This window comes from Bombina bombina, chromosome 1 (assembly GCF_027579735.1).
Source record: "Bombina bombina isolate aBomBom1 chromosome 1, aBomBom1.pri, whole genome shotgun sequence".
NCBI classification, from domain to species: Eukaryota; Metazoa; Chordata; class Amphibia; order Anura; family Bombinatoridae; genus Bombina; species Bombina bombina.
The window spans coordinates 1,471,200,675-1,471,222,843 of record NC_069499.1 but is presented as its reverse complement, the minus strand read 5'-3'; the positions used below and the strand labels follow the sequence as shown (position 1 = coordinate 1,471,222,843).

Here is a 22,169-nt window from a genome sequence, read left to right as displayed (position 1 = left end):
TCAGGTAGTCACTAACAGGAACATCAATCAAGAGATTGTTGTCCCATCCTTGTGTCCAAATCCTTCTTCAAAGAAGGAACGTCTTTTACACAATCTGGATGTAGTTCGTGCCCTCAAGTTCTACTTGCAGGCAACTAAAGATTTTCGCCAAACTTCTTCCTTGTTTGTCGTTTACTCTGGACAGAGGAGAGGTCAAAAAGCTTCTGCTACCTCTCTCTCTTTTTGGCTTCGTAGCATAATACGTTTAGCCTATGAGACTGCTGGACAGCAGCCTCCTGAAAGAATTACAGCTCACTCCACTAGAGCTGTGGCTTCCACTTGGGCCTTTAAGAATGAGGCCTCTGTTGAACAGATTTGCAAGGCTGCAACTTGGTCTTCGCTTCATACTTTTTCCAAATTTTACAAATTTGACACTTTTGCTTCTTCGGAGGCTATTTTTGGGAGAAAGGTTCTTCAGGCAGTGGTTCCTTCTGTATAATGAGCCTGCCTATCCCTCCCGTCATCCGTGTACTTTTGCTTTGGTATTGGTATCCCAGAAGTAATGATGACCCGTGGACTGATCACACATAACAGAAGAAAACATAATTTATGCTTACCTGATAAATTCCTTTCTTCTGTTGTGTGATCAGTCCACGGCCCGCCCTGTTTTAAGGCAGGTAAATATCTTTTAAATTATACTCCAGTCACCACTTCACCCTTGGTTACTCCTTTCTCGTTGTTTCTTGGTCGAATGACTGGGACTGACGTAGAGGGGAGGAGCTATATGCAGCTCTGCTGGGTGAATCCTCTTGCATTTCCTGTTGGGGAGGAGTTATATCCCAGAAGTAATGATGACCCGTGGACTGATCACACAACAGAAGAAAGGAATTTATCAGGTAAGCATAAATTATGTTTTTTCTACATGGGGATTATGGGTGAAATATCATGGTTACACATGCAGAGGAACACATTTGACCTGTTTCTGATAGGAATATGGTTCTAATTATTTTTATACATGGGGATTATGGGTGAAATACCATAGTTACACATGCAGAAGAACACATTTGACCTGTTTCTGATAGGAATTCGGTTATAACTATTTTTCTACATGGGGATTATGGGTGAAATATCATGGTTACACATGCAGAGGAACACATTTGACCTGTTTCTGATAGGAATATGGTTCTAATTATTTTTATACATGGGGATTATGGGTGAAATACCATAGTTACACATGCAGAAGAACACATTTGACCTGTTTCTGATAGGAATTCGGTTATAACTATTTTTCTACATGGGGATTATGGGTGAAATATCATGGTTACACATGCAGAGGAACACATTTGACCTGTTTCTGATAGGAATATGGTTCTAATTATTTGTATACATGGGGATTATGGGTGAAATATCATGGTTACACATGCAGAAGAACACATTTGACCTGTTTCTGATAGGAAAATGGTTATAATTATTTTTATACATGGGGATTATGGGTGAAATATCATGGTTACACATGCAGAAGAACACATTTGACCTGTTTCTGATAGGAATTTGGTTATAATTATTGTTATACATGGGGATTATGGGTGAAATATCATGCTAACACATGCAGAAGAACACATTTGACCTGTTTCTGATAGGAATATGGTTCTAATTATTTTTATACATGGGGATTATGGGTGAAATATCATGGTTACACATGCAGAAGAACACATTTGACCTGTTTCTGATAGGAATATGGTTATAATTATTTTTCTACATGGAGATTATGGGTGAAATATCATGGTTACACTTGCAGAGGAACACATTTGACCTGTTTCTGATAGGAAAATGGTTATAATTATTTTTCTACATGGGGATTATAGGTGAAATATCATGGTTACACTTGCAGAGGAACACATTTGACCTGTTTCTGATAGGAATATGGTTACAATTATTTTTATACATGGGGATTATGGGTGAAATATCATGGTTACACTTGCAAAGGAAGACATTTGACCTGTTTCTGATAGGAATATGGTTGTAATTCATTTTCTACATGGGGATTATGGGTGAAATATCATGTTTACACATGCCAAGGAACATATTTGACCATTTTCTGATATGAATATGGGTATAATTATTTTTTTATACATGGGGTGTATGGGTTTGATATAAAATGGTTACACATGGAAAGAAACAAATTTGACTTGTTACTACTAAGAATATGGGTATATATATTTTTATACATGTGGATTATGGGTGGAATATCATGGTTACACTTGCCAAGGACCATATTTGACCTGTTTTTGATGGAAATATGAGTATAATTATTTTTCTACGTGGGAATTATATGTGGAATATTATGGTTACACATGCCAAGTAATATATTTGACATGTTACTGCTAAGAAAATGTGTACAAATATTTTAATATATGGGGTTTATGGGTGGAATGTTATAGTTACACCTGCCAAAGAACATATTTGACCTGTTTCTGATAGAAACGTGGGTATAATTATTTTTCTACATGGGGATTATGGGTGGAATATCATGGTTACACATGCCAAGTAACATATTTGACTGGTTACTGCTAAGAATATGGGTAAACATATTTTTATATATGCAGATTATTGGTGGAATATCATGGTTACTCATGCCAAGAAACATATTTGACCTGTTTCTGATAGGAATATGGATATACATATTTTACATAAAGGGATTATGGGTGGAATATCATGGTTAGAACAATATAGTAACAGATATCACTAAGCGCCCTCCAGAGATAAGACCTAGCTTCGGTTAATTGACTCCTAGTAGTCAAATAGATATAAGGAATAAAGGGATAAAAAACCAAAGCGCCACTGAAGGCTCGGTCTGTAATAGCCCAAAAAATACTACGTGGGGTTGAGATAAGATTAAAATCACATCCACTTTAATTACATATAAAATAACTCACATAAAATAATTCAATAAAATCACAAACTTGAATACTACCCTTGATACCTGGGTAGGGTAAGATCATAGGTCTGCAAACGACAAATTTCAAATATCGAATACTATGGTAAACATGGGAGTCGAGACTCCTTGTCCTTAGAATTATATTCCGTTTACTTAACAAATGCCTGCTAGAATAGATAACTCTGCGGCCCAAATAGGGTCAATCAATGCCGTCTGCAGCTGTTAGAAAACTACAAATACATTAAGTGATACGATGATTGTGTGCTGGGTCCAATAACCCCGTGTTAGTTAACAGAGTGTTCAAAGCGATATCATGAATTGATATTAAATATCCTTAAAAAACAAAAAATCAGACATTCAAACATAAAACTTCAAGTGCCTGTGTCATAAAAAGAAGTGAACAGTGTTTCAAAAAACAATCTAAAAACAAAGCATAAATTTAAAATTCCTGTGATGTAATGAAGAGTGTAGCGTGAAATGTCAGAAAAAATATATCAAATCCAATCTGTGCTGTGCAGATTATCAAAATCAGGTGAAAAAAACAGTGGCCACTGTGGAAGCAAAAATATTGATGAACAGTACAATCCAACGTGTAAATGTTCCTTACAACCTAAAAAAGTGTTCCTGTAGTGGTCCTGTAAGTGCTGCAGGAACCGGAAATTAAGGTCTAGACGTCTCGGGTCTCCCAAATTCGAGTTTCCCGCGGCGGTACCTAGAAATAAAAAAACACCAATAGTGCAGACGGTTTTCTTAATCTTCTATCAATTGCAAACGTACTCACCAGTCGACGCGTTTCGGTCTATGCTAGGTACCGTCGCGGGAAACTCGAATTTGGGAGACCCGAGACGTCTAGACTTTACTTTCCGGTTCCTGCAGCACTTACAGGACCACTACAGGAACACTTTTTTAGGTTGTAAGGAACATTTACACGTTGGATTGTACTGTTCATCAATATTTTTGCTTCCACAGTGGCCACTGTTTTTTTCACCTGATTTTGATAATCTGCACAGCACAGATTGGATTTTATATATTTTTTCTGACATTTCACGCTACACTCTTCATTACATCACAGGAATTTTAAATTTATGCTTTGTTTTTAGATTGTTTTTTGAAACACTGTTCACTTTTTTTTATGACACAGGCACTTGAAGTTTTATGTTTGAATGTCTGATTTTTTGTTTTTTAAGGATATTTAATATCAATTCATGATATCGCTTTGAACACTCTGTTAACTAACACGGGGTTATTGGACCCAGCACACAATCATCATATCACTTAATGTATTTGTAGTTTTCTAACAGCTGCAGACGGCATTGATTGACCCTATTTGGGCCGCAGAGTTATCTATTCTAGCAGGCATTTGTTAAGTAAACGGAATATAATTCTAAGGACAAAGAATATCATGGTTACCCATGCCAAGAAACATTTTTGACCTGTTTCTGATAGGAATATGGGTAAAATTATTTTTATGTAAGGGTTTATGGGCGGAATATCATGGTTACACATGCCAAGGAACATATTTGACTTGTTACTACTAAGAATATGGGTATAATTATTTTTATATATGGGGATTATGGGTGGAATATCATGGTTACACTTTCCAAGTTACATATTTGACTGGTTTCTGATAGGAGTATGGGTATAATTATGTTTTTTTACATGGGGATTATGGGTGGAATATCATGGTTACACATGCCAAGGAACACGTTTGACCAGTTTCTGATAGGAATATGGGTATAATTATTTTTCTATGTGGGGATTATGGGTAAAATATCATGGTTACACATGCCAAGGAACATATTTGACCTGTGTCTGATAGGAATATTGGCATAAATGTTTTTATATAAAGGGATTATGGGCAGAATATCATGGTTACAAATGCCAAGGAACATATTTGACCTTTTACTGATATGAAACATGGGTATAAATATTGTTTACATTGGGATTATGGGTGTAATATCATGGTTACACATGGGAAGGAACATTTTTCACTTGTTGCTGCTAAAAATATGGGTATACATATTTTTATATATGGGGATTATGGGTGGAATATTATAGTTACACATGCCAAGGAATATATTTGACTGGTTTGTGATAGGAATAGGGGCATAATTATTTTTCTGCATGGGGATTATGGGTGGAATATCACGGTTACACATGAAGATGAACACATTTGACTTGTTTCTGATAGGAATATGGTTAGAATTATTTTTATACATTGGGATTATTGGTGTAATATCATGGTTACACATGCCAAGGAACATATATGACCTGTTTTTGATACGAATATGGTTGCAATTATTATTCCTCCACATTGTTTCCATTCTGTCAGTAATGGAGGACATGTATCCTTTGTAAAATTTGCAGATTCCTTATCACTTTTAAACTATGATGTTTTACTCTTTCCAACTAACAGTGACCTAACTTTATATGGAAGAGGTTTGCACTGGTTTTTGGCTGTAATGTAGCAGACCTAAAATCTAAAACAGTGACAATAATGGACTCACTAAGCAATAAATATAACACATACTGTGCTATTGTCCAAAAAATGCTCTATTGCATTCACACTCTCTGTCCCTCAGTTGAGTTTCTTGAAGCAGACTGGACCTGGATTGCCCGAAACAAAGTAATTCTTATAACTGGAGTGCATGTCCTCCTATATTCGTACATTATATGTAGTGGTCTCAAAATATGTGAGGAATTTTGACAGCAATAAAGTTAGACAGTGGATGCACAGCAAAATTCTGCAAAGTTGATTACTCATACCTGACCATTAAACAAACCACAAAGCACACATTTGTAGCAGGAAAAATTGAGAAATACAGCCCACCAATGGTCAAAATAGCAGAACAGGACACACAGGAGGACGAGTACTTTCCCCTCATGTTACTGCAAATCAGAAGGCTGGACATTTTGTTCGTCTTGTTACTGCTTTGGTGATGCTGACCATGATGAAAAACAGATCCTATGGGTCTGCAGCGGTCTAAAGACCGCTGCTCCATAACCTGTCCGCCTGCTCTGAGGCGGCGGGCAGAAATCAACCCAATTGAATACGATCGGGTTGATTGACACCCCCTGCTAGCGAATCTGCAGGGGGCAGTATTGTACCAGCAGTTCACAAGACCTGCTGGTGCAATGATAAATGCTGTCGGCATTTATCGATGTGTGGCGGACATGGTACGCTATAGTGGATCATGTCCGTCCGCACAATGATAAATTGACCCCTAAGTGTTGTGTGTCGAAACTGGTATCACCAGAAGTGTGGAGGACAGAAGGGTAGACCAACAACATATTTAATTTGTTTACAGTGCAAAAGAAAATAGCACCAAATTTTAGTATTACTATTTAGTAGAATGTTAAATTGTCCTTTAAAATTGTTTTGGTACATAGCTATTCAAAACAATAAACATGTAAATAAAAAAGTACAAAATAGTTCTGATAAACTGCTCTTAATGTGAATTTAAATTGCCTGGGATAAACTGGATGTTTATTGACATTGAATTTCATTAATGGGGACACAAAGTAAAACACTCTTCCTGTCCAGTTATTTAATAATAGTTTACATGTGTAAATTACCCCTCATGATCTCCCAAGGAAATAACCAGATATTTTTCCTTTTGTTATGTTTAGCATGGACGATGGAAAATTCTCAATTCCAGTCTAAGGGGCCGATTTATCATGCAGTGTATGCTGCAGTTTCTGCATGAGCCTTCAGGCTTGCTGGAAACAAGAGTTAAGGAGCAGTGGTCCTAAGACCGCTGCTCGTTAACTCGTCCGCCACCTCTGAGGTGGTGGACAGCAATCATCCTGATCTGATCAGGATAATTGACACCCCCTGCTAGTGGCAGGGGCAGAATTGCACAAATGTCGGCATTTATCGATATGGGGCGGACATTCATAAATCGGCCCCTAAATATATGAAGCTATCCGCTTGTCTTGTAAGGAAGTCTAACCTACTGTTTCACATCAATACACATGAGTATATGAAAATGCACTTGTTCAGTAAGAATGGACTGTTTTCGGTAAGACATTTATTGTGTCTTTTGTTATTATGGCCTTGGTATAGACATAATCTATATTGATGTTTGAGATACATGCTCCATCTAAAAATAGTTAGGTTAAAAAAAAAAATTATACATAAGCAGGGTATCTGCAAATTGAGACCCTATATAAACTAGATGGCTGGTTGAGTTTGTGAACTAAAAATATTTCTAGTGTTGAATTTGTAGAAACGTTTACTTGTAGCCTGTACTTCTTGTAACCAGAAGTAGCAGAAATAGGTCAAATATGTTCCTTGGCATGTGTAATCATAATATTTCACCCATAATCCCCACATAGAAAAATAATTATACCCATATTCCTATAAGAAACATGTCAAATGTGTTCCTTGGTATGAGTAATCATGATATTGCACCCATAATCCCCATGTAGGAAAAATATTATACTAATATTCTTATCAGATACAGGTCAAATATGTTACTTAGTATGTGTAACCATGGTATTCCACCCATAATCCCCATGTAGAAAAATATAACCATATTCTTATTATAAACAGGTCACATATGTTACTTGGGATGTGTAATCATGATATTCCACCCATAATCCCATTATATACAAATAATTATAACCATATTCTTATCAGAAACAGGTCAAATATGTTCCTCAGCATGTGTAATGATGATATACCACCCATAATCACCATGTTCAAAGTATGTATACCCATTTTCTTACCAGAAACAGCTCAAATATGTTCCTTGGCATGTGTAACCATGATATTTAACCCATTATCTGTTATGTTCGTGCAATATTTCCTATCAGACCAATCCTGGCCAGTAGTTTTCTTATCCTAGCATCAAGTGGAAACATAAGGAAAAATCCCAGAACTAAAGTTAACAAATTGAAAGAATGTGGTAGTACAGGAACAGCAAACACAATGAGCAGCAAGGGTTAATGAGGAGAAGGTCAAAGAGCTGAGTAGGGCTCAGAAGTAAGCAAGTAGTTCTATGCCCCTGAGAAACACAAGAAATAAAACAAAAGGAATGCTCACCAGACAGTGCAGGGTTCCTTAAGAGTAGGCAGTTCAATCTTTCTGAGTTTCCAAAAGGGTTAAGCAAATTATGGGTCACAAGGCAGTGCCGGGTTCAGTAACAGGCAGGATGTCAAATCTTTCTGAGTATCAAAAGGGTTAAGCAAAGGAATGGTAGCAAAGGAATGGTCACAAGACACAGGGTTCTGTAACAAGCAGGCAGTCCACTATAGAACACTAGGAAGTTGCTACAATAGCACCCAGGGGTACACAGGGGTAAACCTATTCTTGGGCAGAGATTACATGAAAAGGAGTTACTTTTAAGGCTCGTGGGATACTCCTCTATCAGACCGAACTCGGCCAGTAGTCTTGTTATCCTGGTGTCGAGCCGGAAAGATAGGGAATATCCCAGAGCAGAGAGTATCAGGCAAATGAGGAGAGCGGCACTCACCACAGGGTGGACAGCACAAGGCAAATAAGACAGACAGGATATGGCAACAGAAAATCAGGCCAGCAATTCAGGGGTTAACCAGGTAGCGCAGCGAGACAGGCAGGGTTCAGCAACAAGAAGACAGTCCAGCAATGTAGGGGTTAACCAGGTAGCGTAGTGAGACAGGCAGGGATCAGCAACAAGAACTCAGTCCAGCAAGTTAGGGGTTAACTAGGTAGCGTAGTGAGACAAGCAGGGTTCAGTAACAAGGATCAGTCCAGCAGATTAGCGGTTAACCAGGTAGAGCAGTAAGACAGGCAAGGTTTCAGCAACAAAGTATCAGTCCAGCAGTTTAGTGGTTAACCAAGTAGCGTAGTAAGACGGGCAAGGTTTCAGCAACAAAGTATCAGTCCAGCAGTTTAGGGGTTAACCAAGTAGCGTAGTAAGACAGGAGAGTTTCAGCAACAAAGTATCAGTCCAGCAGTTTAGGGGTTAACCAAGTAGCGTAGTAAGACAGGCAAGGTTTCAGCAACAAAGTATCAGTCCAGCAGACGATCTGTCACTCCCAGGAACACACAAAGTAGCACCTATATTTGGGCAGTGACAAATCGATTGCTGCCCGCTAAAGTACCTGGTGGATTGGCGCCAAGAGACTAACCGGCGTCAGGAGCGTGGAGTGATGACGTCAGCGCTGCACGCATCCTGAGCTGACACAGCCCTAGGCAACGAGCATGGTGAAGACGACGCGCCCCTAGCAACGGCGCAGCGTGACATTACTTACATAGACGCCGGTTCCCGCCAAGGACACACAGGTGATGTTCAGAGCGGCATTAGCAGTACTCGTGGCACACAACAAAAACCCTGTGGGGCAACATTATCCCCATGTAGAGAAATCATTATAACCATATTCTTACCAGAAATAGGTCAAATATGTTACTAGGGATGTATAACGAAATGGCACCCATAATCCAATGCATAAAAATAATTATACCATTATTCTTATCAGAAACAGGTTAAATATGCTCCTTGACATGTGTAACCATGATATTCCACCCATAATCCCTACATAGAAAAATAATTATACCCATATTCTTAGCAGTAACAAGTCAAATATGCTCCTTGCCATGTGTAACCATGATATTCCGCCCATAATCCCCTTATATAAAAACATTTATACCCATATTCCTATCAGAAACAGGTCAAATATGTTCCTTGGCATGTGCAACCATTATATTCCACCCATAATTCCCATGTAAAAAATAATTATACCCATATTTCTATCACAAACAGGTCAAATATGTTCCTTGGCATGTGTAACCATGATATTCAACCCATAATCCACAAGTAGAAAAATAATTACAACTATATTCCTATCAGAAACAGGTCAAATGTGTTCCTCTGCATGTGTAACCATGATATTTCACCCATAATCCCCATGTAGAATAATAGTTATAACCAAATTCCTATTAGAAACAGGTCAAATGTGTTCTTAAGCATGTGTAACCATGGTATTTCACCCATAATCCCCATGTATAAAAATAATTAGAACCATATTCCTATCAGAAACAGGTCAAATGTGTTCTTCTGCATGTGTAACCATGATATTCCACCCATAATCCCCATGTAGAAAAATAATTATAACCATTTTCCTATTAGAAACAGGTCAAATGTGTTCTTAAGCATGTGTAACCATGGTATTTCACCCATAATCCCCATGTATAAAAATAATTAGAACCATATTCCTATCAGAAACAGGTCAAATGTGTTCTTCTGCATGTGTAACCATGATATTCCACCCATAATCCCCATGTAGAAAAATAATTATAACCATATTCCTATCAGAAACAGGTCAAATGTGTTCCTCTGCATGTGTAACCATGATATTTCACCCATAATCCCCATGTAGAATAATAGTTATAACCAAATTCCTATCAGAAACAGGTCAAATGTGTTCTTAAGCATGTGTAACCATGGTATTTCACCCATAATCCCCATGTATAAAAATAATTAGAACCATATTCCTATCAGAAACAGGTCAAATGTGTTCTTCTGCATGTGTAACCATGATATTCCACCCATAATCCCCATGTAGAAAAATAATTATAACCATTTTCCTATCAGAAACAGGTCAAATGTGTTCTTCTGCATGTGTAACCATGATATTTCACTCATAATCACCATGTATAAAAATAATTATAACCATATTCCTATCAGAAACAGGTCAAATGTGTTCCTCTGCAAGTGTAACCATGATATTTCACCCATAATCCCCATGTATAAAAATAATTATAACCATATTCCTATCAGAAACAGGTCAAATGTTTTCTTCTGCATGTGTAACCATGATATTTCACCCATAATCCCCATGTATAAAAATAATTATAACCAATTTCCTATCAGAAACAGGTCAAATGTGTTCCTCTGCAAGTGTAACCATTATATTTCACCCATAATCCCCATGTAGAAAAATAATTATAACCATTTTCCTATCAGAAACAGGTCAAATGTGTTCCTCTGCAAGTGTAACCATGATATTTCACCCATAATCCCCATGTAGAAAAATAATTATAACCATATTCCTATCAGAAACAGGTCAAATGTTTTCTTCTGCATGTGTAACCATGATATTTCACCCATAATCCCCATGTATAAAAATAATTATAACCAATTTCCTATCAGAAACAGGTCAAATGTGTTCCTCTGCAAGTGTAACCATTATATTTCACCCATAATCCCCATGTAGAAAAATAATTATAACCATATTCCTATCAGAAACAGGTCAAATGTGTTTGTCTGCATTTGTAAGCATGATATTTCACCCATAATCCCCATCTATAAAAATAATTAGAACCATATTCCTATCAGAAACAGGTCAAATGTGTTCCTCTGCATGTCTAACCATGATATTTCACCCATAATCCCCATGTATAACAATAATTATAACCAAATTCCTATCAGAAACAGTTTAAATGTGTTCTTCTGCATGTGTAACCGTGATATTTCACCCATAATACCCATATAAAAATAATTATAACCATATTCCTATCATAAACAAGTCAAATGTGTTCCTCTGCATGTGTAACCATGATATTTCACCCATAATCCCCATATATAAAAATAATTATAACCATATTCCTATCAGAAACAGGTCAAATGTGTTCTTCTGCATTTGTAAGCATGATATTTCACCCATAATCCCCATGTATAAAAATAATTAGAACCATATTCCTATCAGAAACAGGTAAAATATGTTCCTCTGCATGTGTAACCATGATATTTCACCCATAATCACCATGTATAACAATAATTATAACCAAATTCCTATCAGAAACAGGTCAAATGCGTTCTTCTGCATGTGTAACCATGATATTTCACCCATAATACCCATATATAAAAATAATTATATCCAAATTCTTATCAGAAACAGGTCAAATGTGTTCCTCTGCATGTGTAACCATGATATTCCACCCATAATCCGCATGTAGAAAAATAATTATAACCATTTTCCTATCAGAAACATGTCAAATGTGTTCTTCTGCATGTGTAACCCCAATATTTCACCCATAATCCCCATGTATAAAAATAATTAGAACCATATTCCTATCAGAAACAGGTCAAATGTGTTCTTCTGCATGTGTAACCATGATATTTCACCCATAATCCCCATGTATAAAAATAATTATAACCATTTTCCTATCAGAAACAGGTCAAATGTGTTCTTCTGCATGTGTAACCATGGTATTTCACCCATAATCCCCATGTATAAAAATAATTAGAACCATATTCCTATCAGAAACAGGTGAAATGTGTTCTTTTGCATGTGTAACCATGATATTTTACCCATAATCCCCATGTAGAAAAATAATTATAACCATTTTCCTATCAGAAACAGGTCAAATGTGTTCTTCTGCATGTGTAACCATGATATTTCACCCATAATCCCCATGTATAAAAATAATTAGAACCATATTCCTATCAGAAACAGGTGAAATGTGTTCTTCTGCATGTGTAACCATGATATTTCACCCATAATCCCCATGTATAAAAATAATTATAACCATTTTCCTATCAGAAACAGGTCAAATGTGTTCTTCTGCATGTGTAACCATGGTATTTCACCCATAATCCCCATGTATAAAAATAATTAGAACCATATTCCTATCAGAAACAGGTCAAATGTGTTCCTCTGCAAGTGTAACCATGATATTTCACCCATAATCCCCATGTATAAAAATAATTAGAACCATATTCCTATCAGAAACAGGTCAAATGTGTTCTTCTGCATGTTTAACCGTGATATTTCACCCATAATACCCATATATAAAAATAATTATAACCATATTCCTATCATAAACAAGTCAAATGTGTTCCTCTGCATGTGTAACCATGATATTTCACCCATAATACCCATATATAAAAATAATTATAACCATATTCCTATCAGAAACAGGTCAAATGTGTTCCTCTTCAAGTGTAACCATGATATTTCACCCATAATCCCCATGTATAACAATAATTATAACCAAATTCCTATCAGAAACAGGTCAAATGTGTTCGTCTGCATTTGTAAGCATGATATTTCACCCATAATCCCCATCTATAAAAATAATTAGAACCATATTCCTATCAGAAACAGGTAAAATGTGTTCCTCTGCATGTGTAACCATGATATTTCACCCATAATCCCCATGTATAACAATAATTATAACCAAATTCCTATCAGAAACAGGTCAAATGTGTTCTTCTGCATGTGTAACCATGATATTTCACCCATAATACCCATATATAAAAATAATTATAATCATATTCCTATCAGAAACAGGTCAAATGTGTTCCTCTGCATGTGTAACCATGATATTTCACCCATAATCCCCATGTATAAAAATAATTAGAACCATATTCCTATCAGAAACAGGTAAAATGTGTTCCTCTGCATGTGTAACCATGATATTTCACCCATAATCCCCATGTATAAAAATAATTAGAACCATATTCCTATCAGAAACAGGTCAAATGTGTTCTTCTGCATGTGTAACCATGGTATTTCACCCATAATCCCCATGTATAAAAATAATTAGAACCATATTCCTATCAGAAACAGGTCAAATGTGTTCCTCTGCAAGTGTAACCATGATATTTCACCCATAATCCCCATGTATAAAAATAATTAGAACCATATTCCTATCAGAAACAGGTCAAATGTGTTCTTCTGCATGTTTAACCGTGATATTTCACCCATAATACCCATATATAAAAATAATTATAACCATATTCCTATCATAAACAAGTCAAATGTGTTCCTCTGCATGTGTAACCATGATATTTCACCCATAATACCCATATATAAAAATAATTATAACCATATTCCTATCAGAAACAGGTCAAATGTGTTCCTCTTCAAGTGTAACCATGATATTTCACCCATAATCCCCATGTATAACAATAATTGTAACCAAATTCCTATCAGAAACAGGTCAAATGTGTTTGTCTGCATTTGTAAGCATGATATTTCACCCATAATCCCCATCTATAAAAATAATTAGAACCATATTCCTATCAGAAACAGGTAAAATGTGTTCCTCTGCATGTGTAACCATGATATTTCACCCATAATCCCCATGTATAACAATAATTATAACCAAATTCCTATCAGAAACAGGTCAAATGTGTTCTTCTGCATGTGTAACCATGATATTTCACCCATAATACCCATATATAAAAATAATTATAATCATATTCCTATCAGAAACAGGTCAAATGTGTTCCTCTGCATGTGTAACCATGATATTTCACCCATAATCCCCATGTATAAAAATAATTAGAACCATATTCCTATCAGAAACAGGTAAAATGTGTTCCTCTGCATGTGTAACCATGATATTTCACCCATAATCCCCATGTATAAAAATAATTAGAACCATATTCCTATCAGAAACAGGTAAAATGTGTTCCTCTGCATGTGTAACCATGATATTTCACCCATAATCCCCATGTATAAAAATAATTAGAACCATATTCCTATCAGAAACAGGTCAAATGTGTTCTTCTGCATGTGTAACCATGATATTTCACCCATAATCCCCATGTATAAAAATAATTATAACCATTTTCCTATCAGAAACAGGTCAAATGTGTTCTTTCGCATGTGTAACCATGATATTTCACCCATAATCCCCATGTATAAAAATAATTATAACCATATTCCTATCAGAAACAGGTCAAATGTGTTCCTCTGCAAGTGTAACCATGATATTTCACCCATAATCCCCATATATAAAAATATTTATAACCATATTCCTATCAGAAACAGGTCAAATGTGTTCTTCTGCATGTGTAACCATGATATTTCACCCATAATCCCCATGTATAAAAATAATTATAACCAATTTCCTATCAGAAACAGGTCAAATGTGTTCCTCTGCAAGTGTAACCAATATATTTCACCCATAATCCCCATGTAGAAAAATAATTAGAACCATATTCCTATCAGAAACAGGTCAAATGTGTTCTTCTGCATGTGTAACCATGATATTTCACCCATAATCCCCATATATAAAAATAATTATAACCATATTCCTATCAGAAACAGGTCAAATGTGTTCCTCTGCATGTGTAACCATGATATTTCACCCATAATCCCCATGTATAACAATAATTATAACCATATTCCTATCAGAAACAGGTCAAATGTGTTCTTCTGCATTTGTAAGCATGATATTTCACCCATAATCCCCATGTATAAAAATAATTAGAACCATATTCCTATCAGAAACAGGTAAAATGTGTTCATCTGCATGTGTAACCATGATATTTCCCCCATAATCCCCATGTATAACAATAATTATAACCATATTCCTATCAGAAACAGGTCAAATGTGTTCTTCTGCATTTGTAAGCATGATATTTCACCCATAATCCCCATGTATAACAATAATTATAACCAAATTCCTATCAGAAACAGGTCAAATGTGTTCTTCTGCATGTGTAACCATGATATTTCACCCATAATACCCATATATAAAAATAATTATAATCATATTCCTATCAGAAACAGGTCAAATGTGTTCCTCTGCATGTGTAACCATGATATTTCACCCATAATCCCCATATATAAAAATAATTATAACCATATTCCTATCAGAAACAGGTCAAATGTGTTCCTCTGCATGTGTAACCATGATATTTCATCCATAATCCCCATATATAAAAATAATTATAACCATATTCCTATCAGAAACAGGTCAAATGTGTTCTTCTGCATGTGTAACCACGATATTTCACCCATAATCCCCATGTATAAAAATAATTAGAACCATATTCCTATCAGAAACAGGTCAAATGTGTTCTTAAGCATGTGTAACCATGGTATTTCACCCATAATCCCCATGTATAAAAATAATTATAACCATATTCCTATCAGAAACAGGTCAAATGTGTTCTTCTGCATGTGTAACCATGATATTTCACCCATAATCCCCATATATAAAAATAATTATATCCAAATTCTTATCAGAAACAGGTCAAATGTGTTCCTCTGCATGTGTAACCATGATATTCCACCCATAATCCCCATGTAGAAAAATAATTATAACCATTTTCCTATCAGAAACAGGTCAAATATGTTCTTCTGCATGTGTAACCATGATATTTCACCCATAATCCCATGTATAAAAATAATTATAACCATTTTCCTATCATAAACAAGTCAAATGTGTTCATCTGCATGTGTAACCATGATATTTCACCCATAATACCCATATATAAAAATAATTATAACCATATTCCTATCATAAACAAGTCAAATGTGTTCCTCTGCATGTGTAACCATGATATTTCACCCATAATCCCCATCTATAAAAATAATTAGAACCATATTCCTATCAGAAACAGGTAAAATGTGTTCCTCTGCATGTGTAACCATGATATTTCACCCATAATCCCCATGTATAACAATAATTATAACCAAATTCCTATCAGAAACAGGTCAAATGTGTTCTTCTGCATGTGTAACCATGATATTTCACCCATAATACCCATATATAAAAATAATTATAATCATATTCCTATCAGAAACAGGTCAAATGTGTTCCTCTGCATGTGTAACCATGATATTTCACCCATAATCCCCATGTATAAAAATAATTAGAACCATATTCCTATCAGAAACAGGTAAAATGTATTCCTCTGCATGTGTAACCATGATATTTCACCCATAATCCCCATGTATAAAAATAATTAGAACCATATTCCTATCAGAAACAGGTAAAATGTGTTCCTCTGCATGTGTAACCATGATATTTCACCCATAATCCCCATGTATAAAAATAATTAGAACCATATTCCTATCAGAAACAGGTCAAATGTGTTCTTCTGCATGTGTAACCATGATATTTCACCCATAATCCCCATGTATAAAAATAATTATAACCATTTTCCTATCAGAAACAGGTCAAATGTGTTCTTTCGCATGTGTAACCATGATATTTCACCCATAATCCCCATGTATAAAAATAATTATAACCATATTCCTATCAGAAACAGGTCAAATGTGTTCCTCTGCAAGTGTAACCATGATATTTCACCCATAATCCCCATGTATAAAAATATTTATAACCATATTCCTATCAGAAACAGGTCAAATGTGTTCTTCTGCATGTGTAACCATGATATTTCACCCATAATCCCCATGTATAAAAATAATTATAACCAATTTCCTATCAGAAACAGGTCAAATGTGTTCCTCTGCAAGTGTAACCAATATATTTCACCCATAATCCCCATGTAGAAAAATAATTAGAACCATATTCCTATCAGAAACAGGTCAAATGTGTTCCTCTGCATGTGTAACCATGATATTTCACCCATAATCCCCATATATAAAAATAATTATAACCATATTCCTATCAGAAACAGCTCAAATGTGTTCCTCTGCATGTGTAACCATGATATTTCACCCATAATCCCCATGTATAACAATAATTATAACCATATTCCTATCAGAAACAGGTCAAATGTGTTCCTCTGCATGTGTAACCATGATATTTCACCCATAATCCCCATATATAAAAATAATTATAACCATATTCCTATCAGAAACAGCTCAAATGTGTTCCTCTGCATGTGTAACCATGATATTTCACCCATAATCCCCATGTATAACAATAATTATAACCATATTCCTATCAGAAACAGGTCAAATGTGTTCTTCTGCATTTGTAAGCATGATATTTCACCCATAATCCCCATGTATAAAAATAATTAGAACCATATTCCTATCAGAAACAGGTAAAATGTGTTCATCTGCATGTGTAACCATGATTTCTCCAACATAGGTGTGTCCGGTCCACGGCGTCATCCTTACTTGTGGGATATTCTCTTCCCCAACAGGAAATGGCAAAGAGCCCAGCAAAGCTGGTCACATGATCCCTCCTAGGCTCCGCCTACCCCAGTCATTCTCTTTGCCGTTGTACAGGCAACATCTCCACGGAGATGGCTTAGAGTTTTTTAGTGTTTAACTGTAGTTTTTATTATTCAATCAAGAGTTTGTTATTTTGAAATAGTGCTGGTATGTACTATTTACTCAGAAACAGAAAAGAGATGAAGATTTCTGTTTGTATGAGGAAAATGATTTTAGCAACCGTAACTAAAATCCATGGCTGTTCCACACAGGACTGTTGAGAGCAATTAACTTCAGTTGGGGGAACAGTGTGCAGTCTCTTGCTGCTTGAGGTATGACACATTCTAACAAGACGATGTAATGCTGGAAGCTGTCATTTTCCCTATGGGATCCGGTAAGCCATGTTTATTACGATCGTAAATAAGGGCTTCACAAGGGCTTATTAAGACTGTAGACTTTTCTGGGCTAAATCGATTCATTATTAACACATATTTAGCCTTGAGGAATCATTTTATCTGGGTATTTTGATATAATAATATCGGCAGGCACTGTATAAGACACCTTATTTCTTAGGGGCTTTCCCAAAGCATAAGCAGAGCCTCATTTTCGCGCCGGTGTGGCGCACTTGTTTTTGAGAGGCATGGCATGCAGTCGCATGTGAGAGGAGCTCTGATACTTAGAAAAGTCTTTCTGAAGGCGTCATTTGGTATCGTATTCCCCTTTGGGTTTGGTTGGGTCTCAGCAAAGCAGATACCAGGGACTGTAAAGGGGTTAAAGTTTTAAAACGGCTCCGGTTCCGTTATTTTAAGGGTTAAAGCTTCCAAATTTGGTGTGCAATACTTTTAAGGCTTTAAGACACTGTGGTGAAAATTTGGTGAATTTTGAACAATTCCTTCATGTTTTTTCGCAATTGCAGTAATAAAGTGTGTTCAGTTTAAAATTTAAAGTGACAGTAACGGTTTTATTTTAAAACGTTTTTTGTACTTTCTTATCAAGTTTATGCCTGTTTAACATGTCTGAACTACCAGATAGACTGTGTTCTGAATGTGGGGAAGCCAGAATTCCTATTTATTTAAATAAATGTGATTTATGTGATAATGACAATGATGCCCAAGATGATTCCTCAAGTGAGGGGAGTAAGCATGGTACTGCATCATTCCCTCCTTCGTCTACACGAGTCTTGCCCACTCAGGAGGCCCCTAGTACATCTAGCGCGCCAATACTCCTTACTATGCAACAATTAACGGCTGTAATGGATAATTCTGTCAAAAACATTTTAGCCAAAATGAACCCTTGTCAGCGTAAGCGTGGTTGCTCTGTTCTAGTTACTGAAGAGCATGACGACGCTGATATTAATATCTCTGAAGGGCCCCTAACCCAATCTGAGGGGGCCAGGGAGGTTTTGTCTGAGGGAGAAATTACTGATTCAGGGAACATTTCTCAACAGGCTGAACCTGATGTGATTGCATTTAAATTTAAGTTGGAACATCTCCGCATTTTGCTTAAGGAGGTATTATCCACTCTGGATGATTGTGAAAAGTTGGTCATCCCAGAGAAACTATGTAAAATGGAGTTACCTTCTACAACCAATTTCATGCATTGTCCCTGTCACTACAGCCGCATGTTTCTGGTTTGATGAACTGATAAAGGCGCTCGATAGTGATTCTCCTCCTTTTGAGGAGATTATGGACAGAATCAATGCTCTCAAATTGGCTAATTCTTTCACCCTAGACGCCACTTTGCAATTGGCTAGGTTAGCGGCTAAGAATTCTGGGTTTGCTATTGTGGCGCGCAGAGCGCTTTGGTTGAAATCTTGGTCGGCTGATGCGTCTTCCAAGAACAAGCTACTAAACATTCCTTTCAAGGGGAAAACGCTGTTTGGCCCTGACTTGAAAGAGATTATCTCTGATATCACTGGGGGTAAGGGCCACGCCCTTCCTCAGGATCGGCCTTTCAAGGCAAAAAATAGACCTAATTTTCGTCCCTTTCGTAAAAACGGACCAGCCCAAAGTGCTACGTCCTCTAAGCAAGAGGGTAATACTTCTCAAGCCAAGCCAGCTTGGAGACCAATGCAAGGCTGGAACAAGGGAAAGCAGGCCAAGAAACCTGCCACTGCTACCAAGACAGCATGAAATATTGGCCCCCGATCCGGGACCGGATCTGGTGGGGGGCAGACTCTCTCTCTTCGCTCAGGCTTGGGCAAGAGACGTTCTGGATCCTTGGGCGCTAGAAATAGTCTCCCAGGGTTATCTTCTGGAATTCAAGGGACTTCCCCCAAGGGGGAGGTTCCACAGGTCTCAGTTGTCTTCAGACCACATAAAAAGACAGGCGTTCTTACATTGTGTAGAAGACCTGTTAAAGATGGGAGTGATTCATCCTGTTCCATTAAGAGAACAAGGGATGGGGTTCTACTCCAATCTGTTCATAGTTCCCAAAAAAGAGGGAACGTTCAGACCAATCTTAGATCTCAAGATCTTAAACAAGTTTCTCAAGGTTCCATCGTTCAAGATGGAAACCATTCGAACTATTCTTCCTTCCATCCAGGAAGGTCAATTCATGACCACGGTGGATTTAAAGGATGCGTATCTACATATTCCTATCCACAAGGAACATCATCGGTTCCTAAGGTTTGCATTCCTGGACAAACATTACCAGTTCGTGGCGCTTCCTTTCGGATTAGCCACTGCTCCAAGGATTTTCACAAAGGTACTAGGGTCCCTTCTAGCGGTGCTAAGACCAAGGGGCATTGCAGTAGTACCTTACCTGGACGACATTCTGATTCAAGCGTCGTCCCTTCCTCAAGCAAAGGCTCACACGGACATCGTCCTGGCCTTTCTCAGATCTCACGGCTGGAAAGTGAACGTGGAAAAGAGTTCTCTATCCCCGTCAACAAGGGTTCCCTTCTTGGGAACAATTATAGACTCCTTAGAAATGAGGATTTTTCTAACAGAGGCCAGAAAAACAAAACTTCTAGACTCTTGTCGGATACTTCATTCCGTTCCTCTTCCTTCCATAGCTCAGTGCATGGAAGTGATCGGGTTGATGGTAGCGGCAATGGACATAGTTCCTTTTGCGCGCATTCATCTAAGACCATTACAACTGTGCATGCTCAGTCAGTGGAATGGGGACTATACAGACTTGTCTCCAAAGATACAAGTAAATCAGAGGACCAGAGACTCACTCCGTTGGTGGCTGTCCCTGAACAACCTGTCACAAGGGATGACATTCCGCAGACCCGAGTGGGTCATTGTCACGACCGACGCCAGTCTGATGGGCTGGGGCGCGGTCTGGGGATCCCTGAAAGCTCAGGGTCTTTGGTCTCGGGAAGAATCTCTTCTACCGATAAATATTCTGGAACTGAGAGCGATATTCAATGCTCTCAAGGCTTGGCCTCAGCTAGCGAGGACCAAGTTCATACGGTTTCAATCAGACAACATGACGACTGTTGCGTACATCAACCATCAGGGGGGAACAAGGAGTTCCCTAGCGATGGAAGAAGTGACCAAAATCATTCTATGGGCGGAGTCTCACTCCTGCCACCTGTCTGCTATCCACATCCCAGGAGTGGAAAATTGGGAAGCGGATTTTCTGAGTCGTCAGACATTGCATCCGGGGGAGTGGGAACTCCATCCGGAAATCTTTGCCCAAGTCACTCAGCTGTGGGGCATTCCAGACATGGATCTAATGGCCTCTCGTCAGAACTTCAAAGTTCCTTGCTACGGGTCCAGATCCAGGGATCCCAAGGCGGCTCTAGTGGATGCACTAGTAGCACCTTGGACCTTCAAACTAGCTTATGTGTTCCCGCCGTTTCCTCTCATCCCCAGGCTGGTAGCCAGGATCAATCAGGAGAGGGCGTCGGTGATCTTGATAGCTCCTGCGTGGCCACGCAGGACTTGGTATGCAGATCTGGTGAATATGTCATCGGCTCCACCTTGGAAGCTACCTTTGAGACGAGACCTTCTTGTTCAGGGTCCGTTCGAACATCCGAATCTGGTTTCACTCCAGCTGACTGCTTGGAGATTGAACGCTTGATTTTATCGAAGCGAGGATTCTCAGATTCTGTTATCGATACTCTTGTTCAGGCCAGAAAGCCTGTAACTCGAAAGATTTACCACAAGATTTGGAAAAAATATATCTGTTGGTGTGAATCTAAAGGATTCCCTTGGGACAAGGTTAAGATTCCTAGGATTCTATCCTTCCTTCAAGAAGGATTGGAAAAAGGATTATCTGCAAGTTCCCTGAAGGGACAGATTTCCGCCTTGTCGGTGTTACTTCACAAAAAGCTGGCAGCTGTGCCAGATGTTCAAGCCTTTGTTCAGGCTCTGGTTAGAATCAAGCCTGTTTACAAACCTTTGACTCCTCCCTGGAGTCTCAATTTAGTTCTTTCAGTTCTTCAGGG

General features: G+C 37.6%; 1 protein-coding gene across 1 annotated transcript in view; it reads right to left on the bottom strand.

Annotated features, from left to right (window-relative positions):
• The window catches only part of CCDC137 (coiled-coil domain containing 137), a 66,526-nt gene extending 60,697 nt beyond the window's left edge, over window positions 1–5,829 (bottom strand). Inside the window, exon 1 of the mRNA XM_053721205.1 lies at window positions 5,684–5,829. Coding sequence (XP_053577180.1) covers window positions 5,684–5,829 — 146 coding nt within the window. The remainder of the gene's footprint in view (window positions 1–5,683) is intronic.
• Window positions 5,830–22,169: the final 16,340 nt, after the last annotated feature.